At 44.0% G+C, this 22,102-nt stretch overlaps 2 protein-coding genes across 5 annotated transcripts in view; both read left to right on the top strand.

Moving 5' to 3' along the window:
• Positions 1–9,602, top strand: part of OSBPL5 (oxysterol binding protein like 5) — a 176,504-nt gene extending 166,902 nt beyond the window's left edge. For all 4 annotated transcript variants that reach the window (XM_018076112.1, XM_018076109.1, XM_018076111.2 and 1 more), the window contains 6 exons: positions 1,669–1,805; positions 4,387–4,572; positions 5,115–5,253; positions 6,403–6,520; positions 7,149–7,251; positions 8,262–9,602. In XM_018076112.1, coding sequence (XP_017931601.1) covers positions 1,669–1,805; positions 4,387–4,572; positions 5,115–5,253; positions 6,403–6,520; positions 7,149–7,251; positions 8,262–8,397 — 819 coding nt within the window. In that variant the 3' untranslated portion in view covers positions 8,398–9,602. The remainder of the gene's footprint in view (positions 1–1,668; positions 1,806–4,386; positions 4,573–5,114; positions 5,254–6,402; positions 6,521–7,148; positions 7,252–8,261) is intronic.
• Positions 9,603–11,254: 1,652 nt separating this feature from the next.
• On the top strand, positions 11,255–21,490 carry LOC103756060 (tumor necrosis factor receptor superfamily member 1A). Its single transcript, XM_018075967.1, has 10 exons — positions 11,255–11,324; positions 12,678–12,771; positions 13,595–13,726; positions 13,909–14,020; positions 14,613–14,686; positions 15,363–15,458; positions 16,413–16,447; positions 19,140–19,478; positions 19,925–19,973; positions 20,761–21,490. The coding sequence occupies exons 1-10, from the start codon at positions 11,292–11,294 to the stop codon at positions 21,063–21,065; spliced, it is 1,269 nt and encodes a 422-aa protein (XP_017931456.1). The 5' UTR covers positions 11,255–11,291; the 3' UTR covers positions 21,066–21,490.
• Positions 21,491–22,102: the final 612 nt, after the last annotated feature.

The following is a 22,102-nucleotide window of genomic DNA, read 5'->3' as shown; positions in this document are numbered from 1 at the left end:
AGCTCACTTTCCTGCAGGATGGGCCTTGGCAATTGTGAGTTGTGCTGGGCTGGGGAGTACCTTGTCTGTGGAGGGTCCTGCAAACACCATCCACAAGAATATGTAACCGAGGGGCTCCCCTGGGGCACAGAGCCACATGGTTGTGTGCTGCTCAGCTTCCAGCCTTCTGTTTATTTATTCCTCCCTTGTTCTTTGTCCCGGTTGGTTGCAGTGCACAAAACTATAATGATGTATAAAAGAAGTTAAAATGGCTTTGAAAGGGTGGCTCTGTGAGCCACTGTTTGCAATTGTGTGCTGTGAATAGAGGAGCTGCTGTGCACTGATAGGAAGGGTGCCTGTTCTCCTCCCTCCCTGCTGAGTGTATTGGCCTGCTCTCCTGGATTTTCTCTGATACTGTCCAGTTTCGTGACAGAAACCTTCGCATTTGAAAGGTAAATTCTCTGTCTCAGGACCTGAAAACCCACTTGAATAAAGAAGGGAAGCAAATTCCAATGCTTCTCAGTCCTAGGATCACAGCAGCAGCTGAGTGCTTTGTATATGCCCCTTAGAGATGCATGTAGTGATGCTTGATAATGCCTGCCTGCCTCCTCCTATCTGCAGCTGGGGGTCTCTTCAGGACCTCAGATCAGTGCTGGAACTGGCATCTCAGGATACGGCAGAGGAAGTCCTGAGGGAGACTTGAGGAGGGATGGTAGTCCCTCAGGGTTGAAGGTATTTCACAGCTGAAGATGTGATGACTTTGAGACATACATCACAAAACGTGTGCAGGGGGAGAAATGCAGCCAATGGGATGCAAAGAAATTAGGCAGCTATGGGCAAAGCCAGTAGTCATGACTTAAATAAGGTTTGCCTGATACTCACACCGTGTCCAGGCAGCTGAATGGCATCAATATACTGCTCATCAGCTGTAACCATCTGATTCATTCCACTTGCAGTCAGCGTCAGGCTGTTCATTCTGTAAACTACCCTCTCTGGCTCTGTGGCATTGCTGTGTCTGTGAGCCAGGCTGGGAAACAGATCAGTTAGGCAGGGGCATAACAATATTGTCTAGCCAGCCTCAGATCAGGGAAGTGCTGCTTAGTAGTTTGTTGCCAAGTAGATTGGCAAAGAGTAAGAATTGAAGACTGATGACATTTTGAAGAGCTAAATGAAATTCAGGAGCAATAGTAGAAAAATCTGGCTAAACTCAAAAGAAGAAAAATGTGAAAGAGTATCTCAACTTTAGCTCTCCTTTCTGGAGAGGATGTTATTTCAGGGGGCTCTGTGTGAGATTTCAGCATTGAGGAATGGAAGAAATATTGGAAAAGGAGCTAGGGCTCTTGTTTATATGTGCTGGGTGGTAGCTGGGAGGAACAGTGGGGAAAGAAGAGTATCTTAGGGCTTCTTGTCCCCATGTTTGGGGACAAGACTAATAGGAGGGACTGGGTCCCTTTCTAATTATTCTGTGATTAATTCTGCCAGTGCTTCTGGAATGCCTCACCTCATTAGTTTCTCTTAGAAACTTTCAGGAAGCATTCAGTGAGATTTTATGGGATAGAGGGGGAAATAAGCCTCCTAATCGAGCTGTATCCCTGATCAAAATCCAGAAGCAGCTTCCATTTGTCAGGTTTGTTTTCTGCCTTGTGTTTCTGATTGTCATTAACATTTTCACCTAATTCTGCTTCTCAGGATGGGGAAGTGCATATAAATGAGTTGAAAAGCGGGAATGCAGAAGTGTTCTGGAACCCAACCAGTGAAGTACGAAGGCAGAGGCTGAAGCGCCACATTGTGCTGTTTGAGGAGCAGACGGACTTTGAGTCAGAGAGGTAGGGAGCTCGTGGAATGTCTCGCTGCCTCTTCCCTGCCGGGGGCAGGGCTCTGATCAGAAGGCTCCAAATTCCTCAGCACAGTCCTGGAAAGGCAGTGACCTGCTTTGTCTGCACATATTACCCAGCCATTTACCTATTTTTTTCCAGGCTATTAGCTCTGGAGTATTTTCACGAGGTATAGCTCTGAAATAACCAGGGACCTGGGCTGACAAATTATGGAGGCTACATTTTATCTGCTTGATATAACAACTCTGCTTGGACTCCAAAGACCATGAACAAAGTCTCTGTAACTGCTGGAACACTTTATGGAAGGGCAAGGTGTCAACCCGCGGTTGGATATCTTGTTACGAAGGGTTGTTTCAACCACAGGATCTTAAATTGTGGAAAGTCCTGGCATCAAGAGAAGCAGTAGTTTGAACCACATAACAGGTTTTTATGAAAGAATACAATTAAATGTATGTTTAACTCTGCTTCATAATCTCAGCTGAGATCTCCAATGAAGTCTGCACCAGGTTTTTTTAGTGATCTAGGTTACCTAAAAATGTAGTCCTGGCAAACAACTTAGAAAATTGAAGGAATGACTAATACGTCACCAGACCAGTTGCTGGGCAAGAACATTATTTGTTGAGCAACGTTATGTGGTGCTGGCTTCAAACCAGCTAGTTCTGCCACTTCTCCTGTTTGGTCAGCCAGCACCAGGCAACATGCCAAGCCAGCACATGCAGTTTGCTGCCTGGCTCTGCATTACATGCCCACCTCTCTGTGGGCATCTGATTTTGGTGTTGCATCACATCACAGTAAGAAGATTCCCCTTTTCATAGGTAAAGAAAGGGATTGCATGAAAATAAAAACATATGAACATATAGTTTGTTTTGGACAACAGTGGACGTTTCGGGCAATAAAGTCTGTATTTGTAACTTACAGTTGTGCAATTGCCATTCAGAGCAGACTGCAGTACATTTCTCTATTAATCTTTGGAAGAAGATTTTTTTAAAGGAGACAAGAAATCTCAGTCTTGTGGACAAAGAATCTCCAGTTCTCTGTTTACCAGGTTATGGCCAGAGCTGACCCTCTTTGCTACATCAGAGATTAACAGTGATACATGCATCCAAGGGAAAGAGGCAAGAGGGAAAATAGAGACCCCTAACAGACATTCCACCGAGCTCCTTATGCTGACATTTGTATGAATAAATTACCATCCAATCCACCTGAAATCACCTGAAAATCACCTATTTTCACAAATGTGGGAGAGCCTCTGAAGCTCATACCACTATGCAGCTCACTGTGGAGGGTCTCTTTGCCTGACACATGCAGCTCTTGATGGAGTAATTTGCCCTTGTCAAACAGTTTTGTGCATGTCCCTCTGAGGTTCTTAGAATTAGAGGACTTTACACCACTGCATTCCTTAGGACGGACTTTACACCACCTCAGTATTTTCTCAGGCCATTATTTCCACTCCTCCCCCACCCTCATCACTGACTTTGAATTGAATTTCCTTCCTTTGTTTCTGAGAGAAAATATTTATATACAGAAAAATGGGAGTGACTTGTTAAAAAGGAAAGGAAAGTGTTCCTCTGCCTTCAGTAATTATCTAAGAGGCCGCATTTTTGGAAGTGCGTTAATGTATGCTGATAGAAATATAATGAAAGCATCGATATCCCTTTTAAATTAAGAGCTTCACAGCAAGCTCCAAATTAAATGCAGTAATGTATTCATCTTCTAAATGGAAGACGAGTGTTTTGTGGAGCTGGGAATACTGGAACAGCCTGGATCTCCTGTGCATAGTCTAACCACTTGGTAATGTGTTGGGAGGGCTAGCTGCTAGTCTCAGAAGTATTTCCAATCTGAAATGAAGATTAAAGTGCTTTGGCTAGAGGAACTGTGGAGAGGCCTATCACAGCTTGGCTATAGTAAAAAAAAAAAAAAAAAGTAATGATTTTTCTCTCGTAAAAGGCAGATCCTCTCCCCAGGGCAGAGGCTCAGTGAGACATCATATGACGGATCACGTATCCTTTGGCAGCTGAAAACAAGTGCGGGTGAGAGCCTGTGCTCGTGCTCGCAGTTCATCAGCACAAGGACCTGTCCGTTGCTTGCAGATTGAATCAGCTGCCTGCAGATCTGGTAGCTAATTCTACATAGGAGTACAATATGCAAGATATGCACACAAATTTGTTTTCCAGTGCTTTTAAACTTTAAACATAAAGCCTTTGTTTGGGGCATAGACGTTAACACAAAGGCTTCTAAACTGAAATGCCTGAAAGGGCAAGGAAGAGAACAGATTCTCCATAAGTCACCTCTAAAGAGGCCACTGATCTCGGTGAATTGAGCATAACGATCCTATAACTCGCACAGACAACACTGAAGAATTTAATGAATATTGTAGGTGATGTTACGTAAGGGAAAGTCCCCTGTACTTCAGCAGGTCATTCAGTGTTGCCATTCTTTAATTTACAAGCCAAAACTGAGGCAGAACAATCCTGTTACAATAGACCAGACAAGTGTCTGCTCTGCAGTTCCAGCTGGCAAAATGCATCATTGGTTTTGAGGTGGTTTAACTTGCTTCCCTGTTTATTTCTAGGCTTTGGCAGCACGTTACCAGTGCAATAAACAAAGGTGATCAACACAAGGCAACACAGGAAAAATTTGTGCTGGAGGAGGAGCAGAGGAATGCTGCCCGGGAGCGGAGGGAAAATGGCACGGAGTGGAAGCCACTGCTCTTCCAGCACGATGCCACAACTAACGAATGGCGCTACAAATACGAGGAGTGAGTGCTGGGGTTGGGGGTTATGAGCAGACCTCACTGCTTGAGTCCCCAGGGGTGCAAGCAAGGTTACAGACCTGTAATTGGAGTCCTGCCATTTCCCAAACTATGTCCAGAGCTTGCCCTTTCTGAGCTCCATGTCATCATTATAATACATATTTCTGATGCTAATTGGGAATAGCTGGAAATGGGGGCTCAGCAAAGGAAAATCCACTATGTCATTGGTGCGAATCCCTATTGCTGCAATCAAGTGTGGAGTCATTTAGCAGAGATTTTCTGCACTGTGCGAGCAGAGTTAAAAACTGTGCTCTCCTCCCCTGCCAAGAAGGGTGAAGCCTCTGGAGACTGAACCCCCTCATTCATGGCAAGGAACTGTGAATGTGGAGGAAAGCATCTGCTACTCCTGTCACTGTATCTGGAAACTCCGGTTACTGTCAGGGATGATTGCCTGCCCTGAGGCATGTGGAATTAGTGTATTGGTCTTAACACACCTGGTGTGGGATTCTTGCTTTTCTGATGGTATTTTTTTCATTTGGTCTCAAAAGTCTAAGGCCTTGGGATCCTTTGAACGACATTGCCCAATTTGAGAAGGATGGAATACTTCAGACAATGGAAAGACACTTATCTACAAGGATGTCAAACCACAAAACAACGTGCATAAACAATCAAATTACACGGCACAAGGTAAAAAGCCTGTTTTGGGGAATATAGTATTCTTTAGGATTGTTTAAATACACAGCCCTCTTCTACGGCATTTTCATGTAAGCACAGCATAGGCTGAAAGTTTTGTTTTGGATAAATACAGCTTATGACCTGCAACATCATACCATCATTAACTCCAAATAATTATAATCATTGGTTGACATATTCTATCCATTTTGGCATTTTTCTTCCACCTAGTCTTAGTGAAAATGACCCTTTAGTGGGTTTTGCACATGACTGAACTGAACTTCACAGTTCAGCGGTTCCAAAGCAGAAAACTTCACGTAGGTTTTGGAGTGCAGAATTGAGATCCTGCAACTTCAATTTCAGTCTTTGCCATCAGCCTTCATCACTTACTTTCTCTCAGACAAGACAAGAAACCTCTCTCCATCCTTTCCCTTAAACAGAGATGATACTTTCTTATCTCACTGCTTTCATCTTTAGAGTGATATATGTCATTGATAACACACTTCTTAAATGTTGAACTGCTGAACTAGCTAAATATAACCCATATCACACTGAAAAACTTGTATCTTACTATGTATGTAGACTTTTCTTTTATAATACCTGAATCTGAATGTCTCTGAAGCATTGGGAAGTTGAGGTTTATAACTGCTTTTCAGACCCTCTGGTGAGAAGTTTGAATCAATGTGTTTGGTTTACCCATCTAAGAGGTAGGAAGAAACTTTCTGAAGCGCATGAAGAAATTAGGCATAAAATTTCTGTGATATTTAAATCCTTCATGCACCTTCTGAAAAATCTTCCCTGGGAAATTTGATTCTAATTTTTTTTTCTTTTCATCTTTTTTCTTATGTATGTAGTTGAGTGGGTACACAAGTCAGCAAAGGAACTATAAGGTTCATCACCAGTATGTGTCAGTTAAAGCTACAAGAATATTTGGATAGGTGTCTTAAGGATGTTGTCATTTGAGGAAATGCTTGTCTACAGGGCATGTGTGTAATATCCTTAAGTAGCTGTCAGGAGTCCAACTACCAGGAGTTGCTGAGAAAGCAGTCAGACTTCCTAATCTCACACATATTTCCCAGCACCCCGAATTATTTTGTTTAAAGCAGACACCCGAGTTTCCAATTTGACATCAACTGAGACTCTTGTAATCCCTGTTTAATCCAGAGGTCTGCCAAGGACTGCAGGCGCCGCAAAACCAGTGATCAGCCGTCCAACCACAGCCAGAATACAGAGAGCAGCTGTTCAACACCAGAGTCAGTGCAGGAGCTCTCAGATGATGATGGCAAGTATTTGTGTATCACTGGGTCAGGCTTTAATGTTCTTCCCTTTGTACCTTATTCCTTGAGCCAGCCCTGGGACATCTCCCAGCCCAGTTAATACCATGGGCCAACAGCCCACAGGCAAACACACAGAATGTTCTGCATTTCTGTTCTCTGTATGTATTGCCTCTCTGCCTTACACTATCCATGCCAACAAGGGCTTCCCACTCCTGGCACAAACATGTTGAAAAAATACACTGACATTCCAGTCAACAGATAGGAAACAGCCCCTGTCATTCTCTTTTTTCTGCATTTGTTAGAGGTGACCTTGAATGTTTCAGAGATAGGGGCAGGTGCGAGCACTCCGTTCTCCTCCCCTCAGCTGGGGAGCATGCTGCCAAAATTGCCTGAGAGCTGACTGAGAAACGGCTCTAAGCCAGTGTCACAGGACTCGTTCCAGCGGCCTGAGTCTTCAGGGTGGAAGATTCTGTTCCCTGTCTCCTTCTCCCTGTGTTTCTTCCTGAAAGCATCCCCCTGGCTGTGACAATTAGATCACAGCCAGCCGCTTGCTGGGTGAATCTGTGTTGTGTTTCATCACTACCCCTAGAATGGAGATGCAAAACATAATTCTCCTTCAATACTTTGCCACAGGGTTTGAAAGCCTGTGTGCTCAGTGTGGGAAAGAAATGAATCACCTGAAGGAAATTCACTCAGCCGTCTTATCTCTACAGAGAGCCCAACAAGACATACACAGGTAACTATTTGCTGTCATCAAATCAATTATTTTAATGGGCTGAAAATAACCTGTGGCGTTTAACTCCTCACTGTGGCCTTTGGAGGGTCTCTATCAGCTGCTGGAGTGCATTTAACAGTTGTTTCTATAAGTAACCAATTAACACACAAAGACAAACCCATTCCCTGCTTGAAACAGTGAGGAAATCCCTTCCTTTTAAGAGTCTTTATGGCCAAAACTCTTCACCTCAGCATGTTTCACACCTCATGGCATTCCAGACTGCAAAACAGCTGCAGAAGTTGGGAGGGGCTGGGTCGTGTCCTGGCTACAAATAAATCTCTGCTAGCCAAAAAGGTGTGAGGTCTCCCTTCTTGTAGAGCATGTTTCTGATTTCCTTGGTTTTCTGTAGAGATGCAGGCGTGTGGTCTGAAAAACTGGACTCCATGGTGAAAAGCACTAACTTCCCACATTTTGTCTAAATGGCTAATTGGTGTCTGAGGGAAGTAGTGACCACACCTGCTGCTGACAAGCAGCTTTGCCCTGCAGACACCTGTAGCCGGGACAGGGGAGTTATTAACTGCTACATCTGCTCCAGGGAGCCCTGCTGGTTCCCCACTTATCCAGCTCTCCTGAGGCTTCACTGTGGTGGGATCACACATGAGGCCCACCATTTCTAGATGCCAGAGCCATTGGTGATATGGCTTTGGCTTCTCTAGCTCTTGGGGGTGTCCAAGGCAGGCTCTTGTATTTGGGAAGTATAGGGCATAGGATTATGAGTGCTGAATAAAGTGATTTCTTGGGTTTTGTGCCCTTACACCTTCCAATGCCAATCAGCATGCTCTGCCTGATCCAGCTCCAGACAGAAGTACTAATCTCTCTGTTAAAACAAAGAGGGAGGTAGAGTCTGTGGGGGCACAGTGCTGTACCTGTGAAGGTGTCTCCCTCCTTATGTGGAAGTTCTGGGCGTGTGCACACGTGTGAATGCACACCTCCCTCCAACCCACAAATAATCGTACTGCTTTCTTTTCCAGAAACCTCAGTGCTCTGAACAAAAAGTCCTTCCACAGGAATGCCTCTTCTGAAAGCTTCCTCCTGGACTCTCGCTGTTGGTTTCTCCTCTGCATCTTTCTTACGTGTCAACTATTCATTAATTATGTCTTCAAATAAAATCACTACGTTTGGCAGCAATAATGATTACTGGCTGCAGGAGGGGGGCCACTCACGCAAGGAGCCCAGAGAGGCACCAAAGCACTTTAGAACCAACGCGGCAGAGGTGGAAGAAAGTGGAAAAACGAGGTTAAAAAGGGACCTAGGAACCTGCAAAACTTTGTTCCTGCAGATTTTGTCATTTTTGCCTTTTACATGTACATCTTCAAGGACCTCTTAACCTGTACGGGCCTTAATGCTGAAGCCAAATGTAGCTTTAATTGTGCAATTTGTTTTCTATGTCTTGTCATTTTCTGATGCAATTAATAATTACCCAGCAGTATTGGTAACCCCAAAATGGTAAACACCCCAGTGTTTTGGAAAGGTCACACCAGCCTGGGTCATAGCTCCAGGAGTGAGGGAGTGCAGTTGGGGAGCTGTAAAGAATTGATGTCCATGGTGCCTGTCCGGCTGCCTTTAATTAATTACGGGAGGGAGCACACTTGGTCCAAAAATCCACCCCCAGGATATTAAGTCATGATCTGTTTTGTCACACACAGAATGAGACCTCAGGATGTGTTTTATTTTCCATTCCACAGGAACTGTAAATATGCACAATTTCCTAGAGCCGTTCCTCTTTAGGAAATGGGAAGTATTCAGTGAAAGCTCCTTGTTTGTTTGCGGAGCTGACTGGTGTACTGGATCTGGCCCATCGAGTGTAACGTCAGATATGCCTGTTTGTAAAATCTGGTCACTTACTATTATTGTTATTATTTGCTATATGGCTGTTTTATAATATCACACACTAGCATTGTAGAGAGAAATCCACTGCCCCAGCATAGGCGAGAAGGATGGGAGAGATATAGGTGTATGTGTGTTCGGTCTTAGGCACATTTTTCGTCAAAGGTCAGGAAAGACAGAGGGTTTTGCCACTGCATTGTTCAACTCTGTTAATAGTCTTCCTATTTTACACCATTTTTTAAAGATTTGCAATATTTTCTGTAGACTGCGGACAATACTAAGCCTTTCTTTTCTGGCCTGAAGTAGTTCCAAGTGGTAAGTACTGCTATATATACAGCCTTAAAATACTTAGTGGTGGTGCCAGTCTGGGCTATCTTTCAATGTAAATGTTTCCAAATTTTTAAATACATTCCTCGTCATAATCCCCAGTTAGGGGACACCTGTTTGTGCTTGATATGTTGAAATAAAACTACACACAACTTTCACTGACAGTCTATCTGACAAATTATTTTTGGCTTTGTATTTGATAGTGTTTTACAGGTATATCACTTTTTAGAGGAAAGTCTACAGGAAAAGGCCTCCAAGAATCTCAGACACAGGCCATAAGTTAGAACAGCAATAGCATTTTGATACCCCTCTGGCTGAAATTGTTTGTGTCTTCTAATTGTAGCAGCTTCCTCAGAAAGAAAAGTGGTTGCCTTGGTTTTCACTGTTGTACATGTAAAGGTACAGACTTGTCTTGGATTTAGAAAACCTTTATATTAAGGAGGTGACTTGATGACAGCAAATAGATACTTCCAGGAAGAGAACCACAGCTCTCTGACATGGACAGGATGAGAGCTGGCATCTGGAAGCCATGAGGGAAGTAATCACAAATAATAAAGGGTGAGTGACTCTTGTTAGCAAAAGTCTCCAGAAAACCAAAGGATTCTTGATCCTTGAGGAATCATACTTCAAGAATGTCAACATTATTGATTCAGATTGGGTGTCTTTTTGAAGGACATCATCCTAGTCACCCTTTCTGAGGACGTCTGACCTGTGCCACAGATAAAACTTGATGAGATGGGGTTCCCCCACCTCTGGCTGTCAGGCTATGCAAAGTCCTGTATGCACCTTGAAAGTGTTCACTGTGCAAACACATCTGCTAATATCCTTTGAATGCTTCAGCAAGTCAGCACATCTCTGGCCTGTCAGCACAGCTTTCCTCATCACACACATCCTGCTTTGGAATTATTTGAGTTAAAGATAGGAGCCTCTCTGCTTCTGTAGGGCTATTTACAATCTCTTGGATACAACTGTGTGTGGGTTTGAGAAATGCTTACTAAAACAATAACAGGGAAAAGAAAACAGCCCATGCCCACCTGAACCAAAGAGAAGCAGTGCTGAGAGGAAGCATCCGGTAGGTGTAAATGCAAATGCTTGAAATTGTTTGGATCATTTCCATTTTACCAAGCTACGCATCCACAGGGATTTCACTGGGACTTGTTACTGCAGTTAAGTAAAACACTTGCCACAAAAGGAGCAATTCAGTGAAAGAAATTATCAACATACATAAACTAATTATGCATGAGCAGAGTAGGAGTTTCCAACATTTACTGCTGCTGCCACAGGGTATTAAAAATAATCCAAAAAGGAACAGTCTATAAATCCTTGTGCCATTAATTTTAATCCAATTTCAACATCTTGAGGTGAATGTTCATACCGGATACATGCACGTGGAAGATAAAGAGTATTCTTGAGGAAAATCACGTTCAGAAATGTTATTTCTCTGGGAGGAATATCTGCTGGGGGAAAAGCTGAGAACCAGTTCAGGGCGTTAGAAAACCCAGTTTGTGCGTCGTTGGGAAAATTCCCCGTCCATCCTTCGGCCCTCCTTTTCGTGATCGGTGAGCAGCCCGTCAGCGCGCGAGCTTTTTTTTTTTGGGTGGAGGGGCACGGATCGCGCCGTATCCCAGCGTGGATTCTGCCTGCTCTCGATAGGTGCAAAGCGTGTTACCGGGGCGGTCCCAGGGCTGGTTTCCCTCGGCTCCGTGGGGGGGGCACGGCGCCCCTGGGACGGGTCGCTGTCCGGGCGGGGGCGGCCGCCCGCGGGGGCGGATAAAGGGGCAGAGCCGGCGCCTCCCCCGGCCGTGCCGAGCGGGGGCAGGACGGGCAGTGCCGGGCCGGGAGCCGCGATGGCAGCCGGAGGAGCGGCGGGGCTGCTGCTGGTTGAGTGCCGAGCGAGGGGCTCTGGCCGGGCCGCAGGGTGGGAGTCTCTGGTCGCTGTCTGCAGGCAGGGGCTCGCCCTCAACCTGCCCGCCGCGAGTGGGGGCTGGCACCTGTCCGTAGCCAAATCCCTCCTTTTGACGGGAAAAGAGGCTTCCTCCAAGTCCGGAGTGGAGGAGCCTTGCAGGTTGTCCTACCCTCCTCTTCCTCAAGAGACTTTAGTAACTTATCTGAACTTTTTGTTTGTGTTGCTTGAAACTTTGGGGATCCTGATTATGTGGGTTTCCTAAACCTGAAAAGGATAAGGAAGGGCAGCTGCTGTGAACGCAGCCCCGGGTTGCGGGGAACCCTCTGAAGGGAGTAAGGACTAGTGACGCGTTCTCTGAGTCTCTCCCTAAGGCAATTGCTGCCGCCTTCTCTCCTCGGAAAAAAAAAGAAAATTACAAGTCAGGAGTGAGCTTTTTAATTGTCCTTGGTGAAACTGTGAAACTGGAAGTTTCCTGAACTACGCGATTACAGGAAAGACTTTCAGTCTCCCAGGGAGAGAGTTGAAAGAGCGCAGCTGCGGGAGCTGAACTCTTGATTTCAGCTTGGAAATTGCCCGCTGATGGCAATTAGCGGCGGGGAGCTCCGCGGCTGTCCCTTCCTCTCCCCCTGCTTCTGTTCTAGGACCTTCTCTCTCTTACGGTTTACAAGTGAGGGATGTACTTCGGTGTCTCGAAACCGAGCTCCGCGCTCGCCTACCTGCGAGGCACTCAGGGCGCGTGCCCCGCGGGCCTGTTCCTCTTTAAAAAAATTAATAATAATAAACATATGTAAAAATATATGGGTGTGTGTAAACATTCCCAATGCTCCTGTGGCTGCAGTAAGTTATTTTTGTTAATGACTCAACTTGCCTTCTGCTTACGATTACAGTGAGAAATGCTGGATGAGGTCTCTGGGGCGTATCCTCCATTTTGCGGGGGTGGGGGGGTGGAAGACTAACACTGATCCCCATGAATTAAAAAGATGGGAGGAGGGAGAAACGAATGCCTTGCATGTGGCAGAAACTTAGGCCTCTGAAGTTCCACTGCAGTGAACTAGTGGAAAGAGAACAGAATTTTAAATGGAGTCAGGGATCTGCGGCAATAGTTGTCTAAAACCCATCAGCTGCTGCACGGTGGTGCTTTAACCCCAACTTTGTGATTGCAATTACTGCTGTGAGCAGCACTTAGCAGAAATTAGTTTGGGTTTCCTCTGTGGCTTCCCATAAACTTCTGAATGTGTTTCCAAGTCTTTACTGGTTCATCTCCCTGAGATGGTTATCATGTCCTGGGAGGATGATTCACTCAAATGCCTGTTTGTCTTTGCTGTAGGTTATGCTGCTGACAATGCCTGGAACCCGAGCAAAGAACTGTCAAGAGGGAGAGTACTTCCATGAAGGACACTGCTGTGTATCTTGTCCAGCAGGTAAGACTTTGAGAAGCTACAGCTGATAATGGCCACGTTTCTTTCTCATGGAGATGACTGATCACTATTGTTTTCTACGGTTTCATCTGGTGAAAGTGTAAGCCCATCTGGAGCTGTGATGGCTTCTTGGGGCTGTTAAGGCTGGGCTCCATTTTGAAGCAAGAGTCCCTTGTGTGACAGGTGATGACTGGGAGAGGTGCCTTGGCAGCAAGCCAGGAAGACTGTGCTGATGGTTGAAAATAAAGTGTTCAAAATTGGGTATTGTTTGGTTGGGTTTTTTGTTAACAAAACACTTCAGTTAGCGCAAAGAACAAGCCATGAGGAATTGTGGTATTTCTGTATCTGTAGGTAAATCTTGGGTTTGGTTTTGCTCTCCCCTCCTTGCTCAGTGTGTGCAGAGTTAAGGAGTTTTGTGTTGAGAAGTACCCTGCCCCTAGAGAGTATCAGAGGGCTATTTAGAGGTAATTCAGAGAAAGGAGAAGAATAGTTCTTACAAGCAGTTCTCTCTGTGCTCATCAGCTCCTTCAGAGATGGTGCTGGCCATATAGCAGATTCTAAGCTGTTGCAGAGAGTCATCCTTGTCCCCCGTGTGTCCCACCAGAGGCCTGGCTGTATGCCTCGTTTGGCACCGCTCCTTGTCTGAGCAGCAAACTGAGAATACGCCTCCTGACTCTCCTGTGCTGGTTCATGTGGCACATGATTCATTTGTGAGGAGGGGTTGGACTCTCCTCAAAATGGGTTTGTGTTGTAACATCCTGTTATAGCCCTTTGTCTGTTTAAAAGATCCCTTGAGACTGCTGCCGCCGGTTCTCTTCTTCCACAGGTACTTTTGCTGCTGAGCACTGCAGTGTTCCACATTTGAGAGGAAAATGTCACCCTTGCAAGGAAGGAGAGAGTTATACCGCCCATGAGAACGGCTTGGACGAATGCTTGTCATGCAGACAGTGCAAAGATGGTACCGAGCACGATTTTGATGAAGCCTTAACCCTTTTCCCTTTTTAATGTGGAAAATCTGATCCTCATTGAGCATATTGAACTTAGAAAGAAATTGCCTTTATGATATGAGTATAATTTTTGCACAGTTGTAGAGTCACATCTTTTATATTTACTTTATAATTTTTATGGTTTATTTTTTAGATCAAGTAACTGTGAGACCCTGTACCCTGACACACAATACTGAATGCGAGTGCAAACAAGGGTATTTCTGCACTGACAAGAGCTGTGAAATATGTCAGAGACACAATAAAATGTAAGTTTGATAAAGAATATAAGTGACAGTTTTCTTTCTAGGGAATGTTAGACCTGTGGCCCAATCAGTGCCAATAGCTAACACATGTTATCTGGCTGTAAATAATTGCCCTGAAGCCAAGTGGTATTACTCATGCATTTAAATTTTAGGTGTCAAAATATGTGAAGTTGAGACCTAAAAAGACACAAACTTGGGTATTGTTGTGCTTGTTGCTTATGGCTGCAAGCTTGCACTTTTCATGTCTTCAGATTAGTATTTCCCCAGGTACACACCTGAATAAGCTTTCTAGCACCCAGTCAAAAATTTTGGGAAGTAGAACTACCTGTTGAAGGCAACTAACTGTGCATGAATAATGCATCTACTGTGGTTTGGTTTTTGCATTTCCCCCCCTACTTACAAGCTAACATACTTGAGCTTTATCTGCTCTGCTTCTATTTAATCTTGTAGTACTATCTTGGGTTGTTTAAAGGTGCACTTCTAACAAAGTTATCTGTTTATGCCTCTAAGCTCTGCCTGAAAAAAGTCAGGTCTATACAGAGCTGCATGTTGCTCTGGAAATGTTGATACAACCCTGTGTTGCCATCCACTGCAGGTATCCGGAAGGCAAAGAAATCGACCGGAATTGCAATGTTACTACAGGCCTAGGATGTGACTTACCGAATCAAGGTCTGGTACAGAAATCCCACTCAGCTTGGTTTGTTGAGTCTGTGGTTTCAGGCTAATAACACCACAGCAGTCTGTAAAACAGTGGTTTGAACTACTGTAACATATTTAACAGCTTCTGTGTTTTAGTCTGGGAGTTACTTGCTAAAGACAAACTCTCAAAGGCATTGGAGTGACAAACCATCTTAAGTTTCACTGGGTGAAAAGCTACACGTGTTGCCAGGGTTTTCAAAGTTGCAAGGGTGATACTGCTGAAAGTTCTAGATATGTTTCCTATGCCTGAGAAGCTAGCTGTGTATGGAATAGCTTTCTCTTCTGCTGGTAGATAGCTTCTGCCAGACCAGAGGAAGACTGAACTGACACCATCTATGTTACAGCACCTCAAGCTTGCTGTTATCTTTTGCATACTTGTTTCCCCTTTTAAGTGTCTGTTCTGGAAGACCTTGTAGAAGTTGTGTTGCAGGTCTATGCAGAATCCCCTGCTGCCTTTGGGGTAATGATGTGCAGTGCAAACGAGTACTTGCACATTCAGGTCAGCTGAAAGTCCCCAGTGCCTCTTCCAGGACAAGCTAGCAGGGTTGTTGTATTAGTGCTGGGCTTAGGCTGTTTTCTAGGACAGCAAGGAATATCTTTTTTGGGGGCTGCTTCAGTACTAATTTTATTTCTTTTTCCTTCACAGGAAGCACAGCTCTTTCTTGGGTTATTCTTCCAATCATTTTGGTGGTTGTTATGATTTTGCTGTTCTTGGTATTTAAAAAGTTGAAGTGTGATAAAGGTAACTACTTGATTCTTATTCATAAAATTTGCTTTCCAGAATTAGGTAAAGCATGCACTAGGGCTATCTCTGGGGTTTGTGTTACTTTTATAGGGGACCTTTTTAAGCTCTAGTTCACTTAGCATGTGATTGAAGAAGAGTGGTTTTGTTAAGTAAATAAAATGCATAAACCTTAACTGAGCATCCTTATTTTGCTGACAGATGCCTTTACTTCAAAGCAAGATTATAATTAGGTCCTTAAAAAGGACTTTTTCTATCTACTTGCCTTGTATTGGCAAAGACAAAAACCTATGTCAGCTCAGATGCATGGTGCAAAACGTAGCAACTAATTAGTTCATTAACTACTTTTGTTCTCTGCATTTGGATGTGGAGATTTTTCTACAAATTGTTGCCCTTTCATCATTTCAGCCTCTTAATGAAGGTGAACATTAGGTTGATAAGTCCTCTGTGAATTTATTCTTATAGTGAAATTGAGCTGTTTTCCTTGGAAATTTCTTTTTCCGCTACTGTGTATTAAGGTGTTTTTGAAACTAGTGTAGTTAGAATAACGTTAAAAATTGGTCTGAATTTTGAATGCTAACTTTGTTCAAATCATGCTTTACCAATAGTATTGCAGTAAAAACAATTTCTATCTTTTCTGTATTGCAATAGCCCACAAAAATGCTGCGTAAGCTGGAGTGGGGGAGCGTGCAAGAGTGACTTAAACTGCATCTTATTGTCTGCATTTTACTAAGTGGGACTCGTTTCTCTATGAAGGCACAGTGTTTGTGCTGTTGGTGGAAGCTAAGAGTAGTAGTGTCATGAAATGTATGACATTAAGGAAACTTAATGGCTTGTAAAAGTTTTGCTTTGTGTTACAAAAGTTTCTATTGTGTATAAATCTTGCATGAATTCATCTATGTTTAAGTTGCTGCAATTCTTAAAAGTTTCTTAGACACTTATTTTGTTTTTCAGCTGCTTCAGCTGATAAAGATGTGGAGAAAAGTCTGGTAAGTATGTGATGGATCAAATGTTTTATCTCAGTTTTGTGCAGTTTAATTGTGCACTGCTTAATTGTACTTGATGCACAGCCCTCAATGTTTGTCTCACTGTAGGCCTCCAGTAGGATGTGTTCCTGTGATGCAAGAAGTTGTGATTCATACAGGGCAGATATTAGCAAGGGCCTGATTAGTTGCATGTGTCTGCTACAGTTGGGCTTTCCAATACTTCCCTTGGAAACACATCAGAGCCTGTGACCAGGATGTTTTGAAAGTGGAAAAAAATTAGACTAGCTTCAAGCTTTCACTTCAGACTGTCTCCAGATGATATCTTGATCCAATTTAGTTTTTTTGCTTTCACATGTGTTCTGCAATCAGTGTCAGCTATCAGTTACCTGCATGGTGGTGTTCAAGCTTTTATTGCAATTTAACAAAAAAATTATTTGTTCATAAGACCTACTACTCTTGGTCCAGTAAAGTGACTGAGCCTTCCTGCCTTTGGGCTCATGTCAAAAGCTACAGACCAGAACAGTCTAACTTTTTGGCTCTAAATAGTCCCATAAGATGAGGGATTTGGGGCTCAGAGCATGCCAGTTCCAAAGTGCATCCCTAAAAATGGTTTACCAAGCTAAGGCTGGCTGCTAGCATGTGTTCCACTGTAAAGCTGGATATACCCTGGCCTAGTCAAACATATTTCAGAACTTTACTGTTTCAGTAGGAAAAAACCCACTACTGCTAATCTAGCATTTTGCAATATAAATACAAAATTAGCTTGTATTTACCTAGTCTAGCTTTAGCTTCTCAAGTTAGAACCTATACCCCTAACAGCACTCTGAGGCAAAAATTAGCTCAGTCTTAGCAGTACAGTTAATGATGTGTAGTGCCAAGGTGTAAAACGAATCTTAGTCTTGATGAGGATCTAAGAAAAATATCCAGATTACTCTCATAGCATGTGTACAACACTACTTCTCCCTGCTTCTTCTCTTGTCCTCCTCCCAATACATTACTCACTCAGTATGTGAGCTCATGTAATATTACCAATTAGATATTTTGAACAATTAAATGCATTTTAATTATGTGAAAAATACTTGAAGACTGAAGAAACAGAATTGAAAAATATGTTTAAAAGTATCACCTTAAACTCTGCTCTCTTTTTTTAAGGTCCATAAGTGGCTCAAATATGTCGATCACCTACACTTTTTTGCTGGGTTGTTCCCCCCCCCCCCCCCCGGCCAGATTTGCAGTACTTCATGTATTTGTAAAGCTGAAGACAGAAAACCTGGTCAAAAAGCTGTAGCACAGGAATAGGCAAATATAACATCTCTTTAATTTGAATTAAAAGGTAGTAGAATAATGCAATTACAAATTGGTGCATGGAGACACTTAGCTCTCGTGTAAGAGCTGTCACAGACTTGAGATGGAGTGTCTGTGCACTTGGAGTGTTCATGCTGCTGTAATAGCTTATTTGCTAAGGAGAGTTACACTGATAGAATTCTGTGACCAGGTATTTTGGCACCAACACACTGTCCTTTCCAAAGTACCAGTGAATTTATGTGGCTCTGAAAAAAAAATCCCAACAGTTGCTAATACTTTGATAGCTGCTGCTGTATTTTGAAACAAAATGGTCAGCTGTGCTATATATTTTCAGTCACTTGGCTTCCTATTTAAGAACTATGCTTTATAAAAAAGATCAATTTCTTTAACCTGTTTACAACCTTAACAGAAAGTATTTTCAATGAGAATGATGTACAACTACATGTGTGATGTGTGGGGAGGTTCCCTTCACATCCCTGCTAATGCATGTTGGTCATATGGTGGTGTCACACGTGGGTCACTGACCTTGTGCAATCAGAAAGCACACTGGCTTATGCTCACAGAGGCTGTACCTTAAAAAACACACGTCTCATGGGAAGAACAGTTACTCTTCACCCTCATTTTCCACATCTTAAAAACAGTATTCCTAAAGCTTTCTGGTTTTAGCACTAGCTGATATGTTAGATGCTAGTCTGCTTTGTGCTTGTACTGTTCATGATGAGTTGGGGCTGTGCTCCCTGGCATATGCTTTAATGAACTGGCAATGCTGAAATGGATGCAGCCTTCCTTGGTTGCTTCCCTCTTTGTCCCCTCACAAAAGCTATGTGATGTGCACTGGTGCTCCCTGGTTTCTTTCAACTGATTCCAGTTTGTGAATCTGCCAGGAAAGTTAATCCAGCCAAAGAAAGCCTAAACTAGTGCACTACATGGAGCTGATAGGCTATAATCAGCTTGGCAAAAGTTGTGAGAGCATCAGCTTTGACATAGCAAGAGGCTTGAGGCCCCTGTTGCTGTTAAGTCAGCTCAGGTGAAGCAAGGCAATTTAATTTCCTCCTAACTTAGAAGAGGTGCAAAACTTCTGTACCTAGAGAGGAGCAAGAGAAATCCCACATCAGTGAGAACATCAGGAAAAGTTTCCTGCATTTTTTGTGGAGGTAGCCTGTGAGCCTTACCCCACAGTCCAGTGGGAGCAGAACAGACATTAAAGTGAAGAGCTGGGCTCTAAAACCATTTGAACTCCAGTTCTGTGAAGGCTGTAACTTTGCCATATTAGCAGGTCTCCTGTTATTTCTCTATCTGGTGGTTTCAAGTGTTCTCTTTTCTTCCTCTAGACTGTCTTTGGAGACCTACCTATGAAACATCTCTTAAAGCATGTTCTTATTCTTTACAGAAGTCTGAGGGTGGTAGTGAAAGCCTCATTTTACCAGAAAGGAAGACACCTGCATCTGCAAATAACTCAATGAACCCAGAGGATGAGAACTGTGGTGAGAGCCCAGAGAGCCAAGAACAAATCAATATTAACTTGGAAATAGAAGACACATCACCAGAGGAAGATAGTGCACTTACTGAGCAGGGCACCATCCTGCATGGGGACCGGAAGCACCGTGTGCTAAGGTGGTTGAGGAGGATTCCTGAGTCTTCATTACAATCAAAACCTGGCCAGAATTCTGCTTTTCATCAGAATAACCTATCTAATGTATCAAGTATTAGAACACCAGCAAATTGTGTGGTAAGTGTGTGTATGTGAAATTATCATGATTTCTCTAATACACGTGTAATTTCAGTTCCATTTTTAACTATTCCTTGAGTTTTCAGGCAGAATGATAGAGGAGACTTTGTATTAAAGATGTAATAGAAAGTATGGAAAGTGATATCTTGGGAAAGCAAACTTCAATCCCTTACGTTTAATTTACTCTGCCTCTTTCATCTCCCTGTCAAAATGTACATAGAAGCTGCTCTGTAGCAAAAGCAGCAAATGTGTTGCCTTGTTGCTTCACTTCAGAGCTGTTTCATCATGCAATTTTCTTTACTCAAATACTTTCAGCTGTGCTGTGAAACGTTGTTTCCCTTCCCAATGGTGAGTGTGCTGTAGAAGCAAGCTGTCAAGTAGGTCAAGAATAATTGTAAGTGAACCACCCTGATATGTTGGAGTCATGGTCCAACTTTGTATTACAGGTACGAGAACCAGAGCATCGAATAATTGTTAAAGATCTCTCTCAAAAAGGTAAGTGTTCCATAAATTGACAGTACTTGGAATTTGGTTTTGTTTCCTGTTGACTAATCTACTTAAAGAATAGTGTAGGGAGGCTAATGAATACTGCTTAGAGTTATAAGGCTTTTAGTAAATTGTAAAATATGCTGAAACAGGATTATTGCTACACTTGAGAGAAGTTGTAATCCCTGTGGTGAATTGTTCTACTTTTAAAGCATGACTTTTCTGCACAGGGAGCCATGATTTTAAGAATAAGAATGGTACAAATTTTTTTTAACAAATATTTTAAAACAAGGCTGCACTGCAGCAGTGTACTCTGCTTTAGTGAGTGGGGGGGGTAGGTCAGAGCAGGAAATCTTTCTGTCAAATGTCCACTGACATGGAAGACTCCATCAAATCCCCATACATCTACCTGTACCCAGAAAAATGTGCTGGATGTCCAAGAGATGGTTTTTTCTCATGATGGCCTTGGGGTGGCAAACCTGTGGTTAAAAGCTACTGTTGAGTAGCCCTGTTAAGCTAAAGTGCCAGGCAGTGAAGCATTCCTCAAAACCACCTTTGCTGAATGGTGTCTTAGGAGACTTCTTTTAAGATATATAGACCAACAGACCTTCAGCTGTCTTTACAATCTCTTATTAAGGAAACCTGGTGCTCCTTAGGTGCCAAACCTGGCCTTGCTGCTGCTGTTCGGTCTGTGCAGGCAGTGGCTGAAAATTAAAGGGAAAGCACGTACATTAGCTATGAAAAAGAGAATCTGTGTCTTAAAACCCAAGCTGATGTGTGTTGTTTTTTCTTTCAGAACGGAGAGTTTGCTTTGAGGCCTTTATAAAGGAAGTACCACCAAAAAACTGGAGGCAGCTTATGAGAACTCATCTGCATGACAATGATATTGATAGAATTATTTATAACTTTCATAATGATATAGAAGAGCAATCCTATCAGATGCTTCTCATCTGGAAAAACACACTGGGAGAAAAACAGTGCATTATTAAGTTACTGAGTGAGTTGAAGCATATAGATAGGAAGGCTTATGATAATGTAGTGAACACTTTAAAGAGTAATAACATTATAAGTAAAGCGGAAGCTACAGATAAATGTTTATGAGGAACTTGAGAAATGCTCTTGTGTACATACATGTGTCTACAAACTTCTGTTAAATGAGGACATCAACAAGCTCCAGTAAAAGTGATGGCATGGACTTGATATCCTCCTCACCTCATGTGGAGAGCTGGGAGGGATTTAGCACTGTCCGTGTTTACACGGACTCCGGTTGTGATATTCACTAAGGTCTTTTGAGTTGTACAATATTGAACTCAGGCGCCGGATGCCTGCTTGGGAGCGAGGGGCTCTTGCTTCCCTTTGTGTGTGGCAGTGCCGTGCTGTCCTAGCCTGTCTGGCGGGAACAAAGAGGCTGCTGCTGCTTTTGAGAGGATGTGTGCTTTGGTTTCTTCGTACGGTTTTGTTTTGTATCGGTCTGCTCAGCACCGTTGTGTTCGAAGCACGGCAATAAAAACCTGGTTGAGAGAGAAGCAGGGGTTGACTCTTGGACTTCTTTCGGGTGGTGGAGTCGCCGTCCCTGGAGGTATTTAAGGAAAGCCTCATTGCCATGCTCTAGTTGGCACGGTGGTGTTCGGTCGTGGGTTGGACTCGGTGACCTGAGAGGTCTTTTCCAAGCTGACGGATGCCGCGGGTGCCCGGGGCGGGCGATGCGGCGGGAGGGCGGGCGGTGCTCCCGGTTGCCCCGGTGACGCTGGGCTCCCGTCGGAAGTAGCGTAGGGCGGGCGGGGCGAGGCTTCCGGACGCGCTGTTGCATCAGCTCGGGAGCGAGGGCAGGACGAGGCACCAGGATGGCAGCAAGCGGCCGCCGCCGAGCACGGTAGGTCGGCGACCGGCGCCGCGGAGCCCCGGCGGGGCCGGGCGGGGTCCGCGCGGGTTTGTCACGGCCCGGCGGCGGTCGGGTCGCGGCCCCGCCGCTGTCCAGGTGTCAGGTGGGAGATGGGGGCGGTGGGGCGTCGCCGTGGTCGCCTCCTTCACGCGTCCCTTGAGATCTGCATCCCTTGGTGCCTGCCGTGGCGGGGTTCCCCCCCGGACCTGCAGGGCGCGTTCGTGGGGACCCACCGCCGCAGCCCCCCGAGGTGCCT

Source organism: Manacus vitellinus, unplaced genomic scaffold, assembly GCF_001715985.3.
Source record: "Manacus vitellinus isolate BGI_N305 unplaced genomic scaffold, ASM171598v3 scaffold_30_pilon, whole genome shotgun sequence".
NCBI classification, from domain to species: Eukaryota; Metazoa; Chordata; class Aves; order Passeriformes; family Pipridae; genus Manacus; species Manacus vitellinus.
The sequence above is the reverse complement of the archived record's forward strand: the minus strand, read 5'-3'. Positions and strand labels throughout refer to the sequence as shown.

Coding starts and splice junctions, on each gene's coding strand:
- LOC103756060 (XM_018075967.1), top strand. CDS start 11,292: ATGGCAGCCGGAGGAGCGGCGGGGCTGCTGCTG. Junction 12,772..13,594: donor CTGTGTATCTTGTCCAGCAG/GTAAGACTTTGA, acceptor CTTCTTCCACAG/GTACTTTTGCTGCTGAGCAC. Junction 15,459..16,412: donor AAAGTTGAAGTGTGATAAAG/GTAACTACTTGA, acceptor TTTGTTTTTCAG/CTGCTTCAGCTGATAAAGAT.